Source organism: Excalfactoria chinensis, chromosome 1, assembly GCF_039878825.1.
Source record: "Excalfactoria chinensis isolate bCotChi1 chromosome 1, bCotChi1.hap2, whole genome shotgun sequence".
In the NCBI taxonomy this organism is placed as follows: Eukaryota; Metazoa; Chordata; class Aves; order Galliformes; family Phasianidae; genus Excalfactoria; species Excalfactoria chinensis.
In genome coordinates this window covers 102539093-102559321 of record NC_092825.1, presented here as the reverse complement: position 1 = coordinate 102559321, position 20229 = coordinate 102539093, and the positions used below count along the sequence as shown (strand labels likewise).

General features: G+C 42.6%; 1 protein-coding gene across 1 annotated transcript in view; it reads right to left on the bottom strand.

Moving 5' to 3' along the window:
• The window catches only part of PCP4 (Purkinje cell protein 4), a 53214-nt gene extending 41611 nt beyond the window's left edge, over nt 1-11603 (bottom strand). Inside the window, exon 1 of the mRNA XM_072350703.1 lies at nt 11494-11603. Within this exon, the coding sequence (XP_072206804.1) occupies nt 11494-11502 (9 nt within the window). The 5' untranslated portion in view covers nt 11503-11603. The remainder of the gene's footprint in view (nt 1-11493) is intronic.
• Nucleotides 11604-20229: the final 8626 nt, after the last annotated feature.

Here is a 20229-nt window from a genome sequence, read left to right as displayed (position 1 = left end):
GTCAAGCTCCTTGCTCAGGCATGATATAGCTGATTATGGACGGTGTTGGTTTTCTTAAACAAATATTTACTTTATATTTGATTCCTCCAAACTCTGCTGAAATTGAGGGTAATTTAATTTGCCAAGATACAACTCCAGCTGTAATTGAGTTAGAGGCTGTCTTCAAGGGACAGCTTGGTTATTGATGGCAGAAGCCTGCACTGACAAATTGCTTCATATCTGATCATATCGACTTTATCATTATTAAAACAGACTGTGCATCTTTCCAGACTGCAGAAGTTCTGGTGTTTTTGCTGTTAGCTTTATTTATTTAATTCCAGTTGTACAATTCACACAAAATTCCTTCTCACATCCTTACTTATTTCACAGGTAAACAAATGTTGCTACAGCCTGCTAGAACTGCCCAGCCAGGTTTTGAGAAGTTATTGATTACGGCAGTTTCAACTCACTGTACAAAGCAGCTTCCTGCCTCCACCATAGGGAAAAGCCTTCTGATTTTCAAGACAACAGCATGAGGAAGCAGCATGGATGTTTATGCATCACTTTGCTCTTCAACCCCCCCCAGGCAAGCCGTGTGGTCACAGACAGCAACCGCAAGCAGCCCGAGAGCCATTTCCAGTTTTGACAGCAGCTTCTGTGGGGCTGTTCCAGAAGCAGGGGAAATCACTGGACTGAGAGCACACTGCAGCCTTGGCAGCGCACCCTACCCAGGGGCTGCACAAAGAGATGACGCAGACCCGTTATCTTTGGCTCTGTGCCACCAGGACATCCCTACACAGGGAACTCTGAATTGGCAGCTGAAGCTGCCTTGAAATTGGGCCGTACTTGACAGAGATTTGTCCTTCATTGTTCAGATCTGCATTGAAAGTGACCCACTGAGACTTTGGGGGAGCAGCTTTGTGCTGCGATGAAGTTCCTAACAAAGCTGCCTTGGCACTGTGTGTCCAAGCAGCAGCCAAGCGATTAGAAATAACTCCACAACACTAAGAAGGAAAATGGATGGGGTGATGCACAAGGTCACACTGATTGCTGAGCTTCAGGGACAGCATTCATATATGCTCACATAGAATGTAGAGGGGAAAAAAAAAAAGAAAAAAAAAAAGATCACAAGCTTCATCCAAGAGCTGGCTGAAAAATACAGATTTCCACAAATTAGAAGCTCTCTGGACCCTGCAGCTGCTCAGTGAAATTAATGCTACTATCAGCTTTGATGTTAATAGCAGCAGAGAAATTAGGAAAACAATTTTCAGTGTAGCTGTAGGTAGTTCCCAGCATCCCTGACCCCAAGGACCGACACACCAGGTTCACCTGACCTAGGACTAAATATTTTTCAGTTCCTGCAGTGCTCTAGCCTTAGAACAAGTTCTCAGAACATCACAGAACCATAGACTGGTTTGGGGTGGAGTGACCTTAAAGACAATATAGTTCCAACCTCCTTGCCATAAGCAGGGACATCTCCTGCAAGCCCAAACTGCCCAGAGCCCCATCCAACTGGCCCTGTATGACTGCAGGGATGGGACATCCAAAGCTTCTCTGGACAGCCTGTTCCAGCACCTCACTACACTTATAGTAAAGAACTTCCTCACAATAACCAATATGAATCTCCCTTCTTTTAGTGCAAAGCCATTACACCTTGTCCTACTGCAATCCCTTGAAAAGAGACTCTCCTGGATCTTTCCTGTTGTCTTCCTTTGTGTACTGGAAGGCCACAAGGTCTCCCCAGAACCTTCTCTTCTCCAGGTTGAAGAAATCCAATTCCCCTCAGACTTCTTTCGTGGCCAAGGTGCTCCAGCCCTCCCATCATCTCTGTGATCTCCTTTGAACCCTTTCCAAAAGCTCCATGTCTTTCTTGTGCTGGGGACCGCAGGTCTAGATGCAGTATTCCAGATAGGGCTTCATGAGGGCAGAGCAGAGGGGGATGATCCCCTCCCACTCCCTGCTGCCCACCTCTCTTTTGGTGCATCCCAGAATACTGCTGGCTTGCATGGCAGTTTTGCAAAACCAATCAGACATTCAAGCAAAGCTCCCTCGCTGTGTTGTCTCAAATACTCCTCCACAGAACTGTTCTTTCCGATGCAAGTTCAGTGAAAATTCACATTTCTTCCACTGCACATTAGCAAGATATTGTCAGCTTATTCATACATGGTTAACGACAACCCATTGCATAAAGTCATTAAAAAAGGACCTGAATGTGTTCCTCCAGCACGTATTTGTTTTGTTAATATCCCAACAGACTTAAGTTTCATGCAGAAATCAGATTACAACATTCATTTAGATCCAGCTGGGTGCTGTCTGACACACTGCAGTCTGATGAAAACATCTATTAATTTTCAAGGCTTATATGATACGACCACAAAAGATATTATTAGAATTTGGATTTGCAACTCATTATTTTTTTCCCATCCACCATTTACAAGAGTAACGCTAGATCCTCAGCTAATTGTTTCCACATATGCAGTTCCATCCCTTTAACCAGCTCCAGGGTGAAAAGGCACCAAGCTTCTATTCAAAGCAAGGAATAGAAGGCAGAACTCAGAACAAAATCCTCATAAAGCAAGTTGAGGGTCTCCTGCAGCCTTTCTGAAGAGACACATTCAGCTTGGCTTGGATGCTAACGCTATGCCATAGCTTGGAAAAAAAGCCGAAGCAATAGCCAGCCAAATCTGACTGGCCAATTAAAACAGGCATGAAGTCGGCCTGCCTTAGGCATTTGGCTGACCTGCTTAAACTGCAGCACACGTGTGCTGGCACATGTAGTTTAAATGCGTGCCAAGCCAACAATGTGCTTGTTCTCTCTTTAAATGATGAGTATGCATCTGTCAGATCTAAGTGAAGCAGTGATACATATGAAGCTGCTATGAAGCCTCACACCTTATTTTTCCATCATGTAATCTGCAGAAACCTGTTTGCCCAGCTACCTCCATTTGCCTAGTCTAATTTTCCTCCTCCTTCCAATCAAGTTGATGCTTCTATTTTGCTGCAGTTCTGTATCCCTTCACCTCACATTCCACTAAAATACGTTTGGAATTTCAGGAATTGGTTTTCAGTGCTGCTCAGACTTCATTCCACAACTCCAGGCAGTATCTCTAAAGTTCCAATATAAGATATTTTTCAGGGTATTTCAAACTAGTTTTGAAACTGTGCTTAGAAATTCAGCAACCAGAATACTTTCAATTTAGTCCCTGAGATTTGAAAAAGTAGCTTTTTAAGAAACACTGCAGTAGTCCCATTGTGTGGAGCACTGGAACTAGAGACTAAAAAGCACTAGAAACCAAATGAAGGACATGCTTGCGATTTTTAAAGAAGAATTATTTTTCTGCCTCTAAACCTCTCCCCTACTGCCTCACCCAACACTTGGAACTTGAGCACTTCAAGTGTTTTTTTGTTTTAGCTACATGTTTCGGTTCATCTTAGGCCAGCTACTCCCCATTACCATCCATTACACTGCAGTTACCTTAGGATGTCGGCACTCACCTGTCTGATGCATTGTTTAGTCCCTTTTGAAAGGAAGTCTATCTTGCACATTCAAAGCCCAGTTCCCCTGTTCTCTCATGGAAGAAGGCACTCTTTCCTCTCACTAACCCAACTTCATCCTAGTGCCTATTCATGGCTTTGCTGAAACACAGCTTCTTCATGGAGATGGTAAAGGCAAAGCAGCATGTCAGATAGCAGTGTTAGCCACGCGACTCACTGAATGAGTCTGGATCAGAAACACTAGTTCACCAAATGTAGCCTTTTTTTTTGTTTTGTGGGAAAGTATTACTGTATTCATTAAAACACCCTCATAAAGCACTGCCCTTCCTTAATATCGTGCAAGTCAATAGGTTCAGCTTGGAAAGAGCCACTGATTTACTTGGAAACAGCCTACTAACTCTTGACAAGATTAAAAACCTTGTTACACTGAGTTGTCCTACTTTCAGGGATATAGGCCTGATCAGCACTTGCTTGGGCATTTCTGAACTGCATCTTCTCTGGGGATGACATAACACACCTGAAATCCTCACAAATACCTCTACATCAGAGCACACAGCTTGCCAGGCTCCCTGCAGCTCTTTAATCTTCCCCAATTTTATTACAGTCACTTTGTACTGTGACACAACACACAACCCTCCCCATTCAGGTGCACAGCAGCATACAGCCTTTGAGTTTAAATCATTAGAACTTGAACATTTGGCTCCCATTGTTGTGGTTTAAATCAGCAGGTGGCTAAGCACTACACAGCCGTTCACTTATTCCCCTAGCCCAAGTGGAATGAGGGAGAGACTCAGGAAAAGAAAAATATTAAATCTTTATCTCAACTGGTGAGTTCTATAAGACAGAAAACGAAGAGAAATAACAGTAATTAAAATAAATACATATTTTAAAAGATATAAACAAAACGAGCAACACACAACACAATCACTCACTGCCCACTGAGTAATGCCCACTCAGCCAACTTCCTAGTTTTATGGTTTTGCATGATGTTATATGAGAAGGCTACAGAGTGACCTCATTGCAGCCTTCCAGTACCTAAAGGGAGCCTACAAACAGGAGGGGAGTCAACTCTTTACAAGGGTAGATGATGGTAGGACAAGGGAAAACTGTTTTAAGTTGAGGGAAGGAAGATTTAAGTTGGATGTCAGGGAGGTTCTTTACTCTGATTGTGGTGAGGCAATGGCACAGGCTGCCCAGTGAGGTTGTGGATGCCCCATCCCTGGAGGTGTTCAAGGCCAGGTTAGAGGGGGCCCTGGGCAGCCTGGTCTAGTGTTAGATACAGAGGCTGGTGGCCCTGCATGCAGCATGGGGAGTTGCAGCTTGATGATCCTTGAGGTCCCTTCCAACCCAAGCCATTCTCTGATTCTATGACACGAAACATCCCTGAAGCCAGTTTTGATTAGCTGTCCTGGTTTTGGTCTCTTCCCAGCTCCTTGTGCACCCATTGGCTTCTCGCAGCACTGCTCAGCAAGACCCAAAACATTGGTGTTTTATCAGCATTGTTTTTCTCCTATAGTCAAAACACAGCATCATACTAGACGCAATGAAGAAAACAGATTCTGCTCCAACTGAAACCAGGACACCCATTTACCTGTTCATTCTACAGTAGCTTCCCAAGTCTTGCTGACAGTATTGGGCAACTGGAATCAAATGAGCTAGCTGAAGTCTTGGACACCAAGACCCTGTTTGTGACACTAAATATAACATCTGCACACATCCTGCCATAGCTAGCACTCCCTCTCCACACATTAGGGAATCACAGAATCACCAAGGTTGGAAAAAACTTTCAAGACCATCCAACCATCCACATATCATTCACGCAAACCATGTCCCCCAGCACAGCTTCTAAATGCTTCTTGAACACCTCCAGGGCTGGTGACGCCACCAACTCCCTAGGCAGTATGTTCCAGTGCCTAATTACTCTTTCAGAGAAGACATTTTTCCTAACATTCAACCTTAATTTCCCTGGGAAAACTTAAGACTATAACTCTAGCTAGTTTAATGGGAGAAGATAATAACTTCCACCTCACTGTAACATCACTTCAGGAAGTCATAGAAAGCATTCACGTCTCTCTTGAGCCCCCTCTACCCCAGACTAAACAATCCCAGTTCCCTCAGCTACTCCCCAGACTTGCACTCCAGACCCCTCACAGCTTCATTGTTCCTCTCCAGACATGCTCCAGGGCCTCAATGCCTTTCTGGTAGTAAGGGGCACAAAACTGAACACAGTACTTGAGGTGCAGCCTTCACAGAGCTATGAGTACATAAGGACGATCACCTTCCTGCTCCTGTTGACTGCACTATTTCTTATACAAGCAAGGATGCCACTGGCCTTCTTGGCCACCTAGGCGCACTGCTGGCTCATGTTCAGCCAGTGTCAACCAATGCAGACCTCACACATAATGAGCAAGCACAACACTCACTAGTCTCTAATCCAGCAGTTTTTAAAGTTTGAAATCAGAAGGACACCACCTTTAACAGCTTCCCTCCCCGCTTCCCACCTCCTCTTTGTGTCTTACCATCAGCTTCAACAGAAGTGGTCTACCATCATTCAGTCTACCTTCACCATTCTCACAGTACACCTCTGTTCTGGGTCATATTTCATGCACTGCATACAGTGTTTTAAGTGTCCTTAAAAATACTACTTTTCTCTATAACAGGAGAGAGAACTCAGCTGTAAATAGTATTCAAGGCACATAGGCAATCTTCACTTCTCTTACTGAACTTGCGCTTCTTCCTCCAAGTTTCATGTTGATCATAAATAAGGGTATGTACCAATTGGTACAAATTGATCAAGTGAGAAAATAGCAGCTGAAGACCTGGCCAATGCAATACTTATTCAATGCAGTCTTTTGTATAGAAGGAGGGAAGAGATAGGGAGAGCAAGGATAAACTGGGTTACTCCTCCCCTAATCCTGTCATTAAAAGTGAGTTTCACAATTACAGCTCTTCTGTAGTTGCTTGCTCTGAGCCTGTTCCAAAGACTGTCATTTCTTTTCCTAAGACAAGGCAACTACCCTATCTGATCTGTCCCCTCTATCTGTTTCCATAAGAGAAATAAAGAATGACCGTCATTATTAAAAGTAGATGGAAAAGTAAAGGGATAAAGAATGTTAGTTATGATTTCCCCTAGTTTCTATTTATTTGGCATGCCTATTTTTGTTAAACTAGTGTCTAAACAACTGAGGAAAAAGAAACAGAACACCTTTTCTTAGAAAAAGGGAGGCTGTTATTCATCTTTATTAAAGGATCATATGCCTCACAAAGAATAAAGTGTTGCATAGCCCTGTGGCTTTAAGGCTCTGCTGTAACTGACAGGATGAAGAAAGGCATAGCTTTCCTCTGATGCACTCAGCCTTCTCTTGGCCCTTTTCAACCAAGCAATGAGAGTCTCATGATTTACATACCCAATGTCTAGGACTAGCCACTCTATTACAAGTTCTGTTGTACTATTGTTAACAAAAAGAAAAAACACATAATACATATTTTCCAAGTCTATGAAATAAGTAGTAATACATAACGGCAAACATTGACCATACACCTTATTTCATCATGAGTGTGATCAAGTCAGCATAAAAATTGTGGAAAGATGATCCTCATAAGCTTGATAATACATTAGAAATGCAGGGACATTTGATTAAAAAATTACTTGCCTTTGGAGCTTGAAATGATATTCTTTTAATCTTCCTATTGAAGTGCTGGATGCAGTTCTCTAGTTTTACAACTACAGAGGTTTTCATTTGAAGTTACCCTCTTACAAGGAAAGAATATTATCTGAAGCCAACTGTCCCCTACTAGAGCATTCTTGTAATCTGTTAGCATTCTACACATTGCAAGAAAACAAGCTTCTCTCTAAACTGTACCACCTTCACCAAACTAAGGAGATTAGCTTCCAACCTCATTCTTAAGTGCTGTTTGAGAAGATGCCTGAATCCACTGGTGGAAAAGTGGTAAATCTAAAAAAAACTTTTTCTCCTTCCTTCTCTATTGAGAAGCAATTTACTACACAGCTATTAAGTATATTTAAGTTAAAAATATGTATATTCACACACCTTCAGTCCCACCCTTATCCTACAACAGCTGCACAATTTCCTCCTCCATCCTGTCACATTCTTGTTGCACTTCAGATCTGTGCAGTTGTGTACCTATTGTGGGTATAACCTCAGTGAAACTGGTAGTTCAAAAGCTGAGGATCACTGCAGCATCTGGGGGGAAAAAAAAGCACTGTCATCATATGCCCACCCCCTCATCCTACTGCAAAAAGGTCTGCTTGCTAAGACACCACCTCCCTCCACAACCTAGATTGCAAGAACCACATAAGAGTACAGTAGTTCCTTTGAACAAACATGGCATACCTTCCCAACAAAAAACAACTCCCAGATTTATTGCCATTAGCATTACTGATGTTAGAAACATCAGTGTTTAAATACATCTAGTCTCAAGACAAGGTATCAACAGTTCAGCTCAGTTTCAATAGAATATTAAACTGAATTCAAGAGGTCAACCTATGAAGGAGTTTCAGCTTTCCCACTTAACTACCTGAAATGGTGAGTTTCAGGTAGAAACCAGCACTTGTGCCTGAAGTTCCATTCTTGGCCACATTCCTCTCTTTCTGTAACAGCCTCCTGACTAGGGTACTTAACCGAAGTGATGGAAACACATCCCAGGTTCTTCTTTAACCTGTAAGGAAGCAGACACCCTATGTTGCTCTAGCAGACTGGAAACATGGCCACACCAAGAGGTTAGTGGTACTACTTGCCTTGGAGACAGCCACAGCAGATTGCCTTGGTTATAAGGCATCTCCTCCCACTCCAAGGACTGTTGAAGCTCTAATTTCAGGACAAGCCTTTGACCCCTACATCAGGCATATCACATTTCTAGTGAAGCCAACATGTTTTCCAATGCAACTGTTGTGTAACCATCTGAAAGTAGTCTGAGCTCCAAAATGTACAAATTAAGTACTCTGGGCTATAGCTGGGAGCTGCTTGGCATTCCCCACAAGATTTGAGCTGATGAGCCAGAAATACCCTGCACATCCCCATTACAGATAATACAATCATGTACCCTTCATGATTCTCCCAGAGATGGGCACAAGACAGCAGCTGGTGCCAAATTCAAGAACCATAAGGCAACAGCAAGGAGCTTGCTGCAACCCGAGAGAAACAACAACTGGAGTTCTTTATATTCCAAGCTCGGCTAAGATACCTAAGCAACCTACAGTCAGACTCCAAGAGTAAAACTGATCCCTAACAACAGCCAGAGCCATTCAACACAGAAGAGCGGCAATAACTGTCATAAAGATATTCATATATAGTTAAAAATACTTCTTGCAAGCCTTTATGCCAGAGGAATACTGTCTAAGCACGACCTTACTAACTTGGCATGTCAAATAGTTACTCCACTGATAAGCTGACAGACTCTTTAAGGTGAGTTACAGAATCACAGAATTCTTAGAATTGAGTTCTAAGCTTAAAGGCTCACTAGTGAGTGTGTATAGTGAATTGGCATTCTTTTGTGAGCCAGACACCCAAGATGACTTTCCCCAGTTCATCCTAGGTGACCAGAGATCTTTAATGGAAGAACAGCTGCATCTGCCTCAGATGCTGTATGACAGTAGCTAACTCTGAACAGCTTGGCCATTCTCTCCATGCTCATTAAAGATGAAGGAATAAACCTACAGATCTGGAGAAAAGGCTCCTCAATTACTTGAGAACAGATTTCCAAAGTTACTTCAACACCTAAAAACTTATTTCAGTACATAATGAACCATCTCCAGCTAAAATCAAGAAGCATCTAGAAATAAATACATTTGGACACTTCCATAATCCAACTAAGTATAAACCCTTATACCTTAAGTTCCCTTTTCCAGGGCCAGATCTTCACCCAGCAATCAGAGTATCTTAAATACATTTTTAGACTAATTTCAGATGAAGACTTTCTGCACAGTTCTCTCCTCACTGAAAAAGCTAGTTGCTAGAAAATAAAGGAGTACTGTAGTCGGATTAATGGCTGATTTCTCTTCAAACTTCTCCATCAGGAGAGAGACAATCAGAAACTAAGTTAATTTTGCTTTAGACAGTAAAATAAGAAGCCACATAAAAAGTCCCAAGAAATAACTTCCAAATGATCTAAAAGCTCTCTTCAAAGGTTGCTACAACTGCATTCTAAGTTCCACTCAAATACTAGCAATTATTAACATAAGCTAAAACCTTTCAGCCATCCCAACACTGTTTTGAGATAATCTTTCCAGGGCTCTACATGAGCCTTTTTTAATCACTGTCCTCAGATTCTCTGTCAGATTAGGACAAAGAAAATAAAAAATAAATCAGTTACAGCATTACAACTGAAATCCACCAAGACCTCCATCCAAACAGAACAAACAGATGTTTAAGGAGCTTTCTGATCTCTATTGCCCTCGCTTTTAAGCAGCCTTCTGAACTGGAGTGGTTTGGGTTGGTCCAGTTGCTCCTACCTGTCTTTTGGAAGAAGAATATTCTTTTGACTGTTGGCTTTCATTCATTGTAGCTGTGGGTGATAAATGCTCCAGTATTATCTGTTGAATGACAGCAGGACTGAAGGCATTGATTGCACTGCTAAGCAACATAGAAAGATAACATTTCTAGCTCTGAAAGTGTGCTAGAAATCCCGCTCTGTGAGGCACCAGGAAATTTATTATGAATAAAGAACCCCTGTGGTGGTATTAACAGTGATCTTAATGCTCATCAGGACACACTATGCGCAAAGCAAGCAATATAATTTAAACTATGAAAGTGAAATTACTGAGCAAGTACAACCTGGCACTAGAATATAACCTAAGAGTGCCTTGCACAGTTTGTATGGCAGGATCATTCAACCACCCCTCTTCACCAGAGAATTTCTCCCTAAACACTATCCTAAAGGAGCAGACAGTATGGGGGGCAAAGGTGTAGTTACTTTAAAAGACTACAGCTTGGGCTCTGCCCAGTGAATTCAAATGCAACAGCAAGGAGAGGTCACAGAAGGCATGGTGCAAGTACACTCAGGCTGTCAGATGTCAGCAAGCAGCAGGAAAGCACAGTGAGGCTTCCCTCTGCTTTTCCCACTTGCTTGACCCACATCCAAAATGTAAGATTCTCCTCACAACGACATCTCAGGTCCTTACCTCAAGTCTTTTACCAAAACATAACAGCTGCACAACAGCTAGCCAGAACTGATACAGTGCTTTTTGTGTTGCTAAGACAGGAATAGCCATTTGTTAGTGAAGCAGCAGGTCTTCTGTAACAGGAAAGAGCCTCCAGAAATAGGTGCTGGGTAAGGTGTAATTACAGATACCACTACTCATTCCCAGGGGAAAGTGCAATGAAGAATTCAGGATGCTGCAAGCATGACTGACTGACTGTCAAGGAGTCATCCTGCCCAAGTACACACCTAAGAGAAAAACATTACTTTGGCCCCAGAACATTTCTACTAAAGCAGCCCATTTATTTACAAGCAGGCAGCAATCCTTCCAGGCTATGGAACCATCCACATTCTTTTCCTTAATTATCCTTCCCAGGTCAGTATTTATGAAGTTCACATGAGCATCAGACTACAGAGATGTCATTTTTTCCATGAGCTCCCACATCTGGCTTCTGCACAATTCGTTCTCATGCAGGGAGAAAAGCACTGCAAACACCTTTAAACTCCGGTTTTCAAACCCCATCAACTGCCCACCGAGCCACACGGTCTTTCAAAGCACAAAACAAGGCAACACCCCCCACTCTGAAGGAGCACACACACACCTGTAGAGACTCATTAAAAAGCAGCTTTGCCACGAGCTGCAGACCCCACACTCATCATACAAACAACTCTCATCTCAGCCACATCCGAAGCACCCCTGCCTTCCCCAGCTGAGCTTAGGAAAGTAAACATTACACTTAACGCTCGGCACCTCCCGCACCCGCAGACCCACCTTCCCATCCACCCACCCTCCCGCATACTCTCTAAAGAGCCACCAGCGGTTCCCCCCTACCCTCCCAAGTCCCGCACCCACTCACCCACCTCGCTCATCTCTCCCGGCAGCCCCGCACACACACCCGCACGCACCCCACACGGCAGCACCCGACCGGCACCACACGCCCGCCGCCCCGCGCAGCCCTTTAAGAAGCGGCGCCCCGCGCCCGGCCCGCCCAGCCGTAGCCAATGAGAGCCTTCGGCCTGGCCGAGCCCCCACGCAGCACATCTGAGGAGCCGCGGCGCCCTCTGGCGGACGTTTGCGGAGCTACGGGCCTTTGGCCGTGCCTTTGGGAGGCAGGTCTTTCATCCTGGGGTCCGAGAGTGGATTTCTCCACCCATTTCAGGCCCTGAAAATGTGACATCCCATGCTCATTGTCACCAAAGTGTCATGGCTACCTTGTCACCCACCATAGCTCTATCCCTAGGGCAGATTTCAGGCGGTCACAGCATGGATCTCGCTACCGTTTCTCTTACAACATACAGTGTTTCTCTGCACCTTTCCTGGAGGGATGGAAAAGGATGCTCTCGCTCGTTGGCTTGACGAAAACAAAAAGATAATAAAACAGGATTTTGGAAGTGATGCAGTTATCCTCCAGCATCCATCCTCTGATGGAGCACAATGCCTATATTTGGCAATACACGTTCAGATGCTCTGACTCATGTATCTGTGAAGAAATACAGGTTCAATTTGCTCTGAGAATGCACTTAACTCCCTCAAATTTCCTCTCAAATCAATTAAAAAAAAAAAAACAAACAAAAGTTAAAGCAGCACTTTGGAAAACCCAAGAAGATTGCCAGCCTTTCCACACCTTGCAGCAGCCTCTTCGTCAAAATCCACATCCAGGGCTTGTCTCAGTGAAGGCAGCGGAAGGGATTTTGCATTGCCTTCATAGAAGGCCCCTTTGCCTTGCCTCACTGTAGCCTTCCTGTATTCCTACAAGCAGGAGTGGGAGTGACTTTTACTGGGGTAGATAGTGATAGGATGAGGGGGAGTGGGTATGAGTATCCAGAGTAAAAATGGTGAAGATCAGCCCCTAAAGCAGCTTTGAGTTATGTGACAACATTTTCCAGGGAAAGGCAGACATTGGTGCATTAATATCTGTATTCTGACTAGAATACCATTGGTCTGTGAGCTTAAGGGGTTATTTCTCACCGAAGGGCTCACAAATGTGACAGAGACAGCTGAAAGAAAACATTTTCAGCTTCCACTGGCGCTGCTAAGAGCCCTGCTGGTTGCAGGAGAATAAGGCTGAATCTGACATTCTCTTGCTGCTTACTTCAGTGGGAAAAGAAACATGCTGTGAGCATGGCACGGTCTCTAGTTTATAACATGCCCAAACAGAATCAGCTACCTTTCCCTCCATATACTTGCTCATCCAGTCCTGTGAGAGCCCAGCAAGGAGCAGTATGACAGCAAGGTGGGCCTTGCTCATACACCAGCACATGTCCTTCCCAGGTACAGCTGCTGCCAGCAGCAGTTGCCAGCTAGCCAGCTGGGTGGCAAGAAGCACATGTTCATTTTGAAACTGCATGAAGAACGTGTGCTGGTGAGGTATGATATAAAAATGGATTTCTGTCTGAGAGCTCGTCTCTCTCATCATCAAAATATATGTGTCATATCCAGGTAGAAAATCTCACTGCTGTAATTCAGACTGTACTCCACAAAGCATGCTAACAAGGAAGGCTCTCTGCACTAGACTCAGTGGGGGAACATATAATGTTTTTATTTTCTGGTCTGCCTTAAGGAGTTTATAGCCTCCAAGAGAGGCACTCCACAGAGCATGCTGAGCTGCAATGGGCCTCATCACACAAACAGTGGAGGCTGTCCCACAGTCCCAGTTCAGGACCTGGGAGCAGGGACAATGAGAGCTTGTGTATTGAGAAATTAGCTGTCTATATTAGCTAGAAGAAACTCATCTCATAGCATCACAGAATCAGAGTATCTTGAGTTGGAAGCAAATCGCAAGGATCATTGAGTCCAACCACACAGAAACACCCAAAATTCACACCCTGTGTCTCACAGAACTATCCTTGAACTCCAGCACTGGGGGTCGTGCCCACAGCCCTGTGCATCCCGTTCCATGCCCACCACCCTCTGGTGCAGCCCCTTTCCCTGACCCCCAGCTGCCCCTCCCCAGGCACAGCTCCATGCTCTCCCCTTGGGCCTTATCACTGTCCCTGCAAGGAGCTGCAGCCGCCATCAGGCCTCCCCTCAGCTCCTCTGCTCTGGGCTGAGCACACTGCGGGGCTTCAGCTGCTCCTCACGCACCTTGCCCTCAGAGCCTTCCCCATCTTCATGGTAGAAAACATGGAGGAGAATGGGAGTCCCTCACTTCTCAGGGCGCTGTGTTAAATGGGCTTTATTCTAAGGGTCTTAGAATAAAGATATCTCTAGTATTCGTGTTCTGTCATTTATGCTATGTTTATGCTAGGTTTTGATTTTGAGGTACCCCTTTGCTGAAAGCCTTTACAGCCTCTGGTAATACTTTACCTTAAAGGTAAAGGTACCTTAAAGGTACACCACAGTTCAGCTTTTACTTAAGTGAACAGTTAAGCAGTGACACTTCTAAATAGAGAAAATGTTCTATGCTATTCTATTTTCAAGAGTTGTTATATTCTGAAAATTGACTATTAAAACACCACCTTCTTGTTCATCATGTCTGCACTTGCTATGCACTCAATCTTGTCTGCTGGCATATGACTACAATTTCACTGCTTCTTACTCCCACTTACCTGAAAGAATTAACATGGAGAAGAGCATCTGAGCTGGCTTTTGAAGTAGAATTGCTCACAGACTTCCAAGGAGTCTCACCTGTGCAGGAAGACCAATAATAGCTCTTCTCTGCAAGTGCGAGTGAAGCCTAATTGGAGATTTGTATGCTGCACATACATGACAAAAAAGCTAATTGTACTTTCAATCTTGGTCACTAGCAGTAACAGGAACTGTGCAGTCTTGCTTCACTTTAAACCCCACCATTGGAAGTGTCTTGGAAATGGACTGGTTTTATTAAAGTATGGCTAACTGCAGGATTGCTCCAGAAGACACAGAAACAGAAAGCACAGGAGAAGGTAACTTCTTAGGCTGACATATTTTCAGTCAAAATTTGATCCAGATTAAATCAACCCCCCCCCCCAAAAAAAAATCAAAATGAACATATGACTGTGCCTTGAAAGGTGTTCTACATTCCACTGGTGCTAGAATAGATTTGCATTTTGATTGTGACTGCAGAAATTGAAGTTTCCAAGGACTTGAGATCAGTGCACTGATGTGAAGCCTGTGCCTCTTTTTTACTCTATGAATTTCTAAAGAGGTAGAACAATTTTACACAAACGTTTTGACAAAGAAGCGTGTGTTGCAGCTGAAATCAAGGATGCTGATTTCAAATTGGAAGGTTTTGTTTCAGAAAGATGTTTATATTTGAATACTGGAAAAAAGAACGGGATCTAGCACATGACCTTCATTACAGAGAACTTGCTGTAATTATAGGCTTTGGTCTTCTTGATAGCAATAGATCTAACAAGCATAGATCTGCACTCTGTGACTGGCCACTCATACAGATCGGCCAATTTGACCAACTAAATAATCGAAAATGTAGGGGAAAAAAAGCAGTTTCCTTAGCCTTAATTCCCAATAGTATGTATTTTTACCTTGTAATTAAGAAGCTAATGGCTGTATGTAGTTAAGGAACAAAGCACCTCAGAAAATCTTTGCCCTAAGGCCTGTATTACAGTCTAACCTGTGTTCCCATACAAGAGCTAGGAGCCAGCGGTTTCAACAAAATCTTACCACTGTCTGTGTCACAGAAATATACCAAGTATAGCTTTGAAAATTTGAGACGTTCATCCAGGGATCTGCATGATATGACTTACTCTACAGCGTGAGTAACCTTCTATCCTGAAAAACAAAACACAACCAAAACAGATATTGAAAATATATATATACCCAAATGTAAGTGTGAATTTTTCAGTCAAGCCAAAGAATTTTGAAGGATATAATTCATAGACATGTCCTGAGCTTTGGTGGAAATTAAGCTTGTCTCAGCTTAAGTTAAATTCCCTAAATGTTACAAAGCCCAAAGAGTGCTGTGGGTTTTGACTTTTTGATTGGCCTTTGATTTGCGGAGAGGATATTAAAATGTGCAGTACCCAGGTATTATTTGGCACTCACCAATGGCAGTTAACTTTTTAATTAAATGGTAAAAAGACATGTTAATTATCAGTTAACAATTTTCAATCTCTTTACAGACAAAGGAATTAATGTTATTAAAAGGATCCACAACAATTATAGCTTGCGGTGTGGAGAGAGAAATAAGTTTAAATGTGCTCCTTCCTTTACTTCAATGACTTTGGAGAAATTAAGGTTAAGGACAAACTCTCCATTCTCATCATCTTTTCTGTGCCCTTTAGATTAAACAAGCAAAGAAAAAAAATCAAATCCTCTGCCCCAAAATTCTCAGTGGTGTCTTGCAGAAGTGAAGAATTGAATTCCAGTACAAGCTGAGATCATTTGGTTCTGCATACATGTTGCATATAGCACATATAGCATACATGTACATAAATATATATATATGTATATATATGTACATGCATGTATTTATACAGTATATGTCAGGATTAATTAAGATACCTAGGAGAGTCTCATTGGCTCTTGACTGTAGCACAGGAGCCAGAGTTCAGGGATCTTTTTCCTCTCTGTGTACCTGAGTCCTTTTTCTGTACAGACAATGTATCAAGAAGACCCCTGTCTTCAGAGAAGTTGAAGTACATTGCAAAGATAACATCACTGCTAGTACTTACTGCTGCTTGAAGCTCAGTGGTCATAGTCTTCTCTCCTTCAGCTACAGAAAGCTAATTTGACCCAAAATGACAGATACTGCTGTCAGACCCCTTCCTCTGTGCACCACCCAGTGCTGCTACAGTGACTGCTGAATCTACTGGATTTCTTGTTCTCTGCTGAAGCACAGTGCTGAAGTTCAGAAGGGTTTTTGTCCTGTTTGCTTTTCTTCTTTAGACAGAGCAAAGGCTTCAAAACAACCTCTGATCTTTGTGCTGCAGCACTTCCAAGCTTTGTCAAACGCTTTGCAGGAAAAAGCAAAAAGTCAAGGCATCCAAACCCTTTCCATTTGCCCTAGAAACCTTTTAGTGTTACATTGCTAGTAAATACACGTAACGTATTCCGGTAAAAGAAAGTTAAGGTCATCATGTCAAGTGATCTATAATTGGCAGCTGCCAGAATAAAGATCCCAATGTAAATGTATTCCAACTCTAATATCACCTCATACAAATATTTCATATTTTTTTCAGAAGGCAATAGCCTGCCTCTGCCGTGCAGAGTGGACCCAATTGAAGTGTGATTCAAGACTACGTAGTCATCTCTATAGGGAAAAGCTTATTGACATCGGAACTCACAGAAAGGAAGGCCAATAAAAGGAAGAAGAATTTGTCCCCATTGCATCTTTATTAGTATAACAACTTTCTCTACAACATCTTTACTGATATATTTCAGACCAACATCTGAAGTTTTGAGGTTCTCAACCTCAGTTTTTGGGGCCCTCTACCCTTATGTACCTGATCTAGAAATTGAGATAGTTAAAATTAACATCTAAAAGCTGGGTATGGACTTGATTAAGAGTTCTCTCCTAGGCATATTTCCTACTTTCTGCTTATCCATGAAATTAGATCCATTCCACATATCAAGGTAAGAATATTTAGTTACCATTCAGAAACTGAGCTAGTCAAATAATAGGTAAGGTCATCAGTTTTTGACTTTAGAGCCATGAAGTATGACAGTAGACCAAGACAGACTGTGCTGGCTTCTAGAAATTTAGTAATGGGCATACTCAGAGTTCCAAACCCAGGAATTTTACCATAGCCTGTTCTGTGCCACTGAGTTAAATCTCTCCTTTGCTGAGGGCAGTATGAAGGATGGAAAAGGAAAGATGAGATAAGCTATGAAAGAGGAAAGCGGCTATGCCTGTTCACTGTGTAAAGATCTAGCCTCATATGTAGATATAGCTAATTTGAATGGAACTTCTAAAAATAAATTATTTGGGGATTTTGTTCATTTGTTTTTCGGCTGGTTGTTGTCATTGTTAACTTGGAAATGGAGATGGCAATCAAAGCAACCACCAGCTGACCTATGGGAATGAATGCTTCTCACAAAAAGCATCTCACTTTTGTAAGTGAAGAAATGTTTAGATCTGCTTCCTTCATCTTTTTTCTATAATGCCTACGTTACCAATAACAATGCGTATTTCAGCTGTTTCCAATGGACTAATGGTGACATTTCAGTTGAATGGCTGATGACTTTTCTGAAGGCCTTGTCCACCTGCTATTCTTGCTAGAAAGTACTCTCTCTGACCCAGTATCTCTAATTGAGGTGTTATTATATAAAGGTTCTTGTAAAGGTCAACATAACTCTAAAATAGATCCATGAACACAAAAGCTAAGTGGTTCTCTGCCTTGACTCACTACAGTGCTGTTTTATGCAGCACAGAGTTTTCCTCGGTGGCATTTCCAAAGCACAGTAAGTAGAACAAAAGTAAGCTTGGAGGGGCTGGTCTCTTGGGTATCTCTCTGTGAACTATGGAATGACAACTTTCCCTGAAGGTATTTCAGGACACCAGTGGCCACCTTGGTTTGTGTCCCAGAAGGGCATCTCTGTTTTTCTCCTCCTTTAAATTTCTAGTTAGCTGGGGGAAAAGAAGGTACCCAGGATATTTTGTTTTTCCACTGTGCATATCCCCCTAGGTAGGAACTGGTGCAGAAACATTACCACAGATGTCAATGGGAGGTAGTGTGAACAAAGCCAAGCCATGGGATCCCCCATTTGCAGCTTCATGGAGTGGCTAACTAGCAGGGTGCAGCTTCTACACACTTAGTTTCTTATCCTCCCTCTTTAAAATGCAAGGTAGGTCACATGTAGCTTGTTCAACACTTGCTGCTGCACAGAAATTAAAAATAGCTGCCTCGTGTTACTTAGTACTAGAAAAAAGCACCCTTAGATTTAATGCATTCTTTTGTAGTTGGTCGCTGTGCAGCTCTAGTGCAATGAAGTTTAGAAAGATCTGGCATTTACCTGGGGACACTTTGATTTGACTAAAATAAATTTCTAGTGCCTGGTCGTCCCCAAATAACCAGAAAAAATGATGTTTTAGGACAATTTGAAGCAATTTAGTGGACTTTGCAGGGTATAAGAGTGCTGGCTATGGTCCATAAAGACAAGCTATGATCCCAGCTGTAAAATTCAATAGTAGTGCTGTGTGTGTTTACATTCTTTTCAGGCATTTTGTTTGTATGAATAATTAGTAGATTCATTTATATAAATTACCAGAAGGAGCTTGTGAAGGTCAGTGGAATCCAAACTCAGGATCTCTTAAATATTTAGTTTATCATCTCTGTATTTAAAGCTTCAGAAGCTGAAACTTTAATGGTGTTATGCAACTGCAAGCAATGAGCTCACCTGATACAGAGGAAGGGCATTAAATAACATCCCTCTTTTCCAGGAAAGGCCAAAAACTTGCTAACTTCTTTTAAGAGGGAATTACTATTTTGGTGAGTGTGGGTCTATCTTGCTTTTTGCTTCAAAGGGCTTCATGGAAGTGCCTCTCAAAGGTGTTCCCCTAGGGGCCACGGCACTTTTGGGGTTTAAACACATGCCCAAGTTGTCTGAGAGGCAGAAAACCTTCAAATCCAGGCCCCAAGTGCAAGGGCTCATGTTGAACATGTTGGTGGGAAAACCCTGCTGGTCCTGCTTAGCTTGCAGATTGACTCAGTGTCTTTAATGAATCCTGAAGCCTCACCTCTTAATGGGGTTTCTTGCTCATTCTTGAGAGCTCAGCTTGGTGAGACGCTGGTCAGGACAAGGCGTGAGAAGCAAGTGAAAGAGTATTTATACATATCCCCAAGGTCCTGAGTGATACCCACTAATATCTCATTAAGCAGGATGTTTAATTGTGTTCTTGGTTCTGCATCCATAGACAGTTTGCTACTTATCTGCTTAGACCACATTTAAATCCTGTATTAAAAAGCAGTGATAAACACTATTACTACCCTGTGCACCGTATATCAGCAGTATATGGGGTTCAGTTATGATTCACAGAACTAGAAAACAAGTCCTGCATGACCGACCCCAGGGAGGGTTGTTAGCAGAATACACCAGAATCTTGTCTCAGTCACTCCAGAGGATCTTTGGGCTTCAGGTGAGCAAAATGGTTTCAAATGAGTGAGGTTGGCTTGATTTACAGCAGCAAAGACATGGGAGTCAGCTTCTGTCTGCTTTCTGCTGTTGACATGTGCTTTTCCCCTCCACCAACCCCCCTTCCCTGTTCACCTTCTTCCTGCAGTCCTGAACACAGTGAGAAGTGTTTGGGGCTGTCACCAGAACCTTGGGCAGAATATGCTTCTTGTTAGTTTCAATTAACATCATGCAAAAGAAAATAAATAAATAAATAAAATAAAGATGAGCAATTAGGTAAATATGCCAAGTAGAGCCCATTTCCATATTAGATGTTCATTCCTCTTGTTCCATTTTAGACATTTCTAATTTAAAGAGGTACATGACCGGTGCCTTAGAGAACAAAGTAACCATTATGTTCTTTTTGGTTTTGTGTTATAAATTGTCTTGGCCATAAAATGCATTCAGAAATATACTTGACTGATGAGAATGGCTGTGATCTGTGCAATGAAATGGCCGTTCTAACCCAGGAGTAAAGAATCTTGAATTGAGCTGATGAAATTGAAAGCATCGTAATGGATTTGTTACCGAAATTGTTGATTACG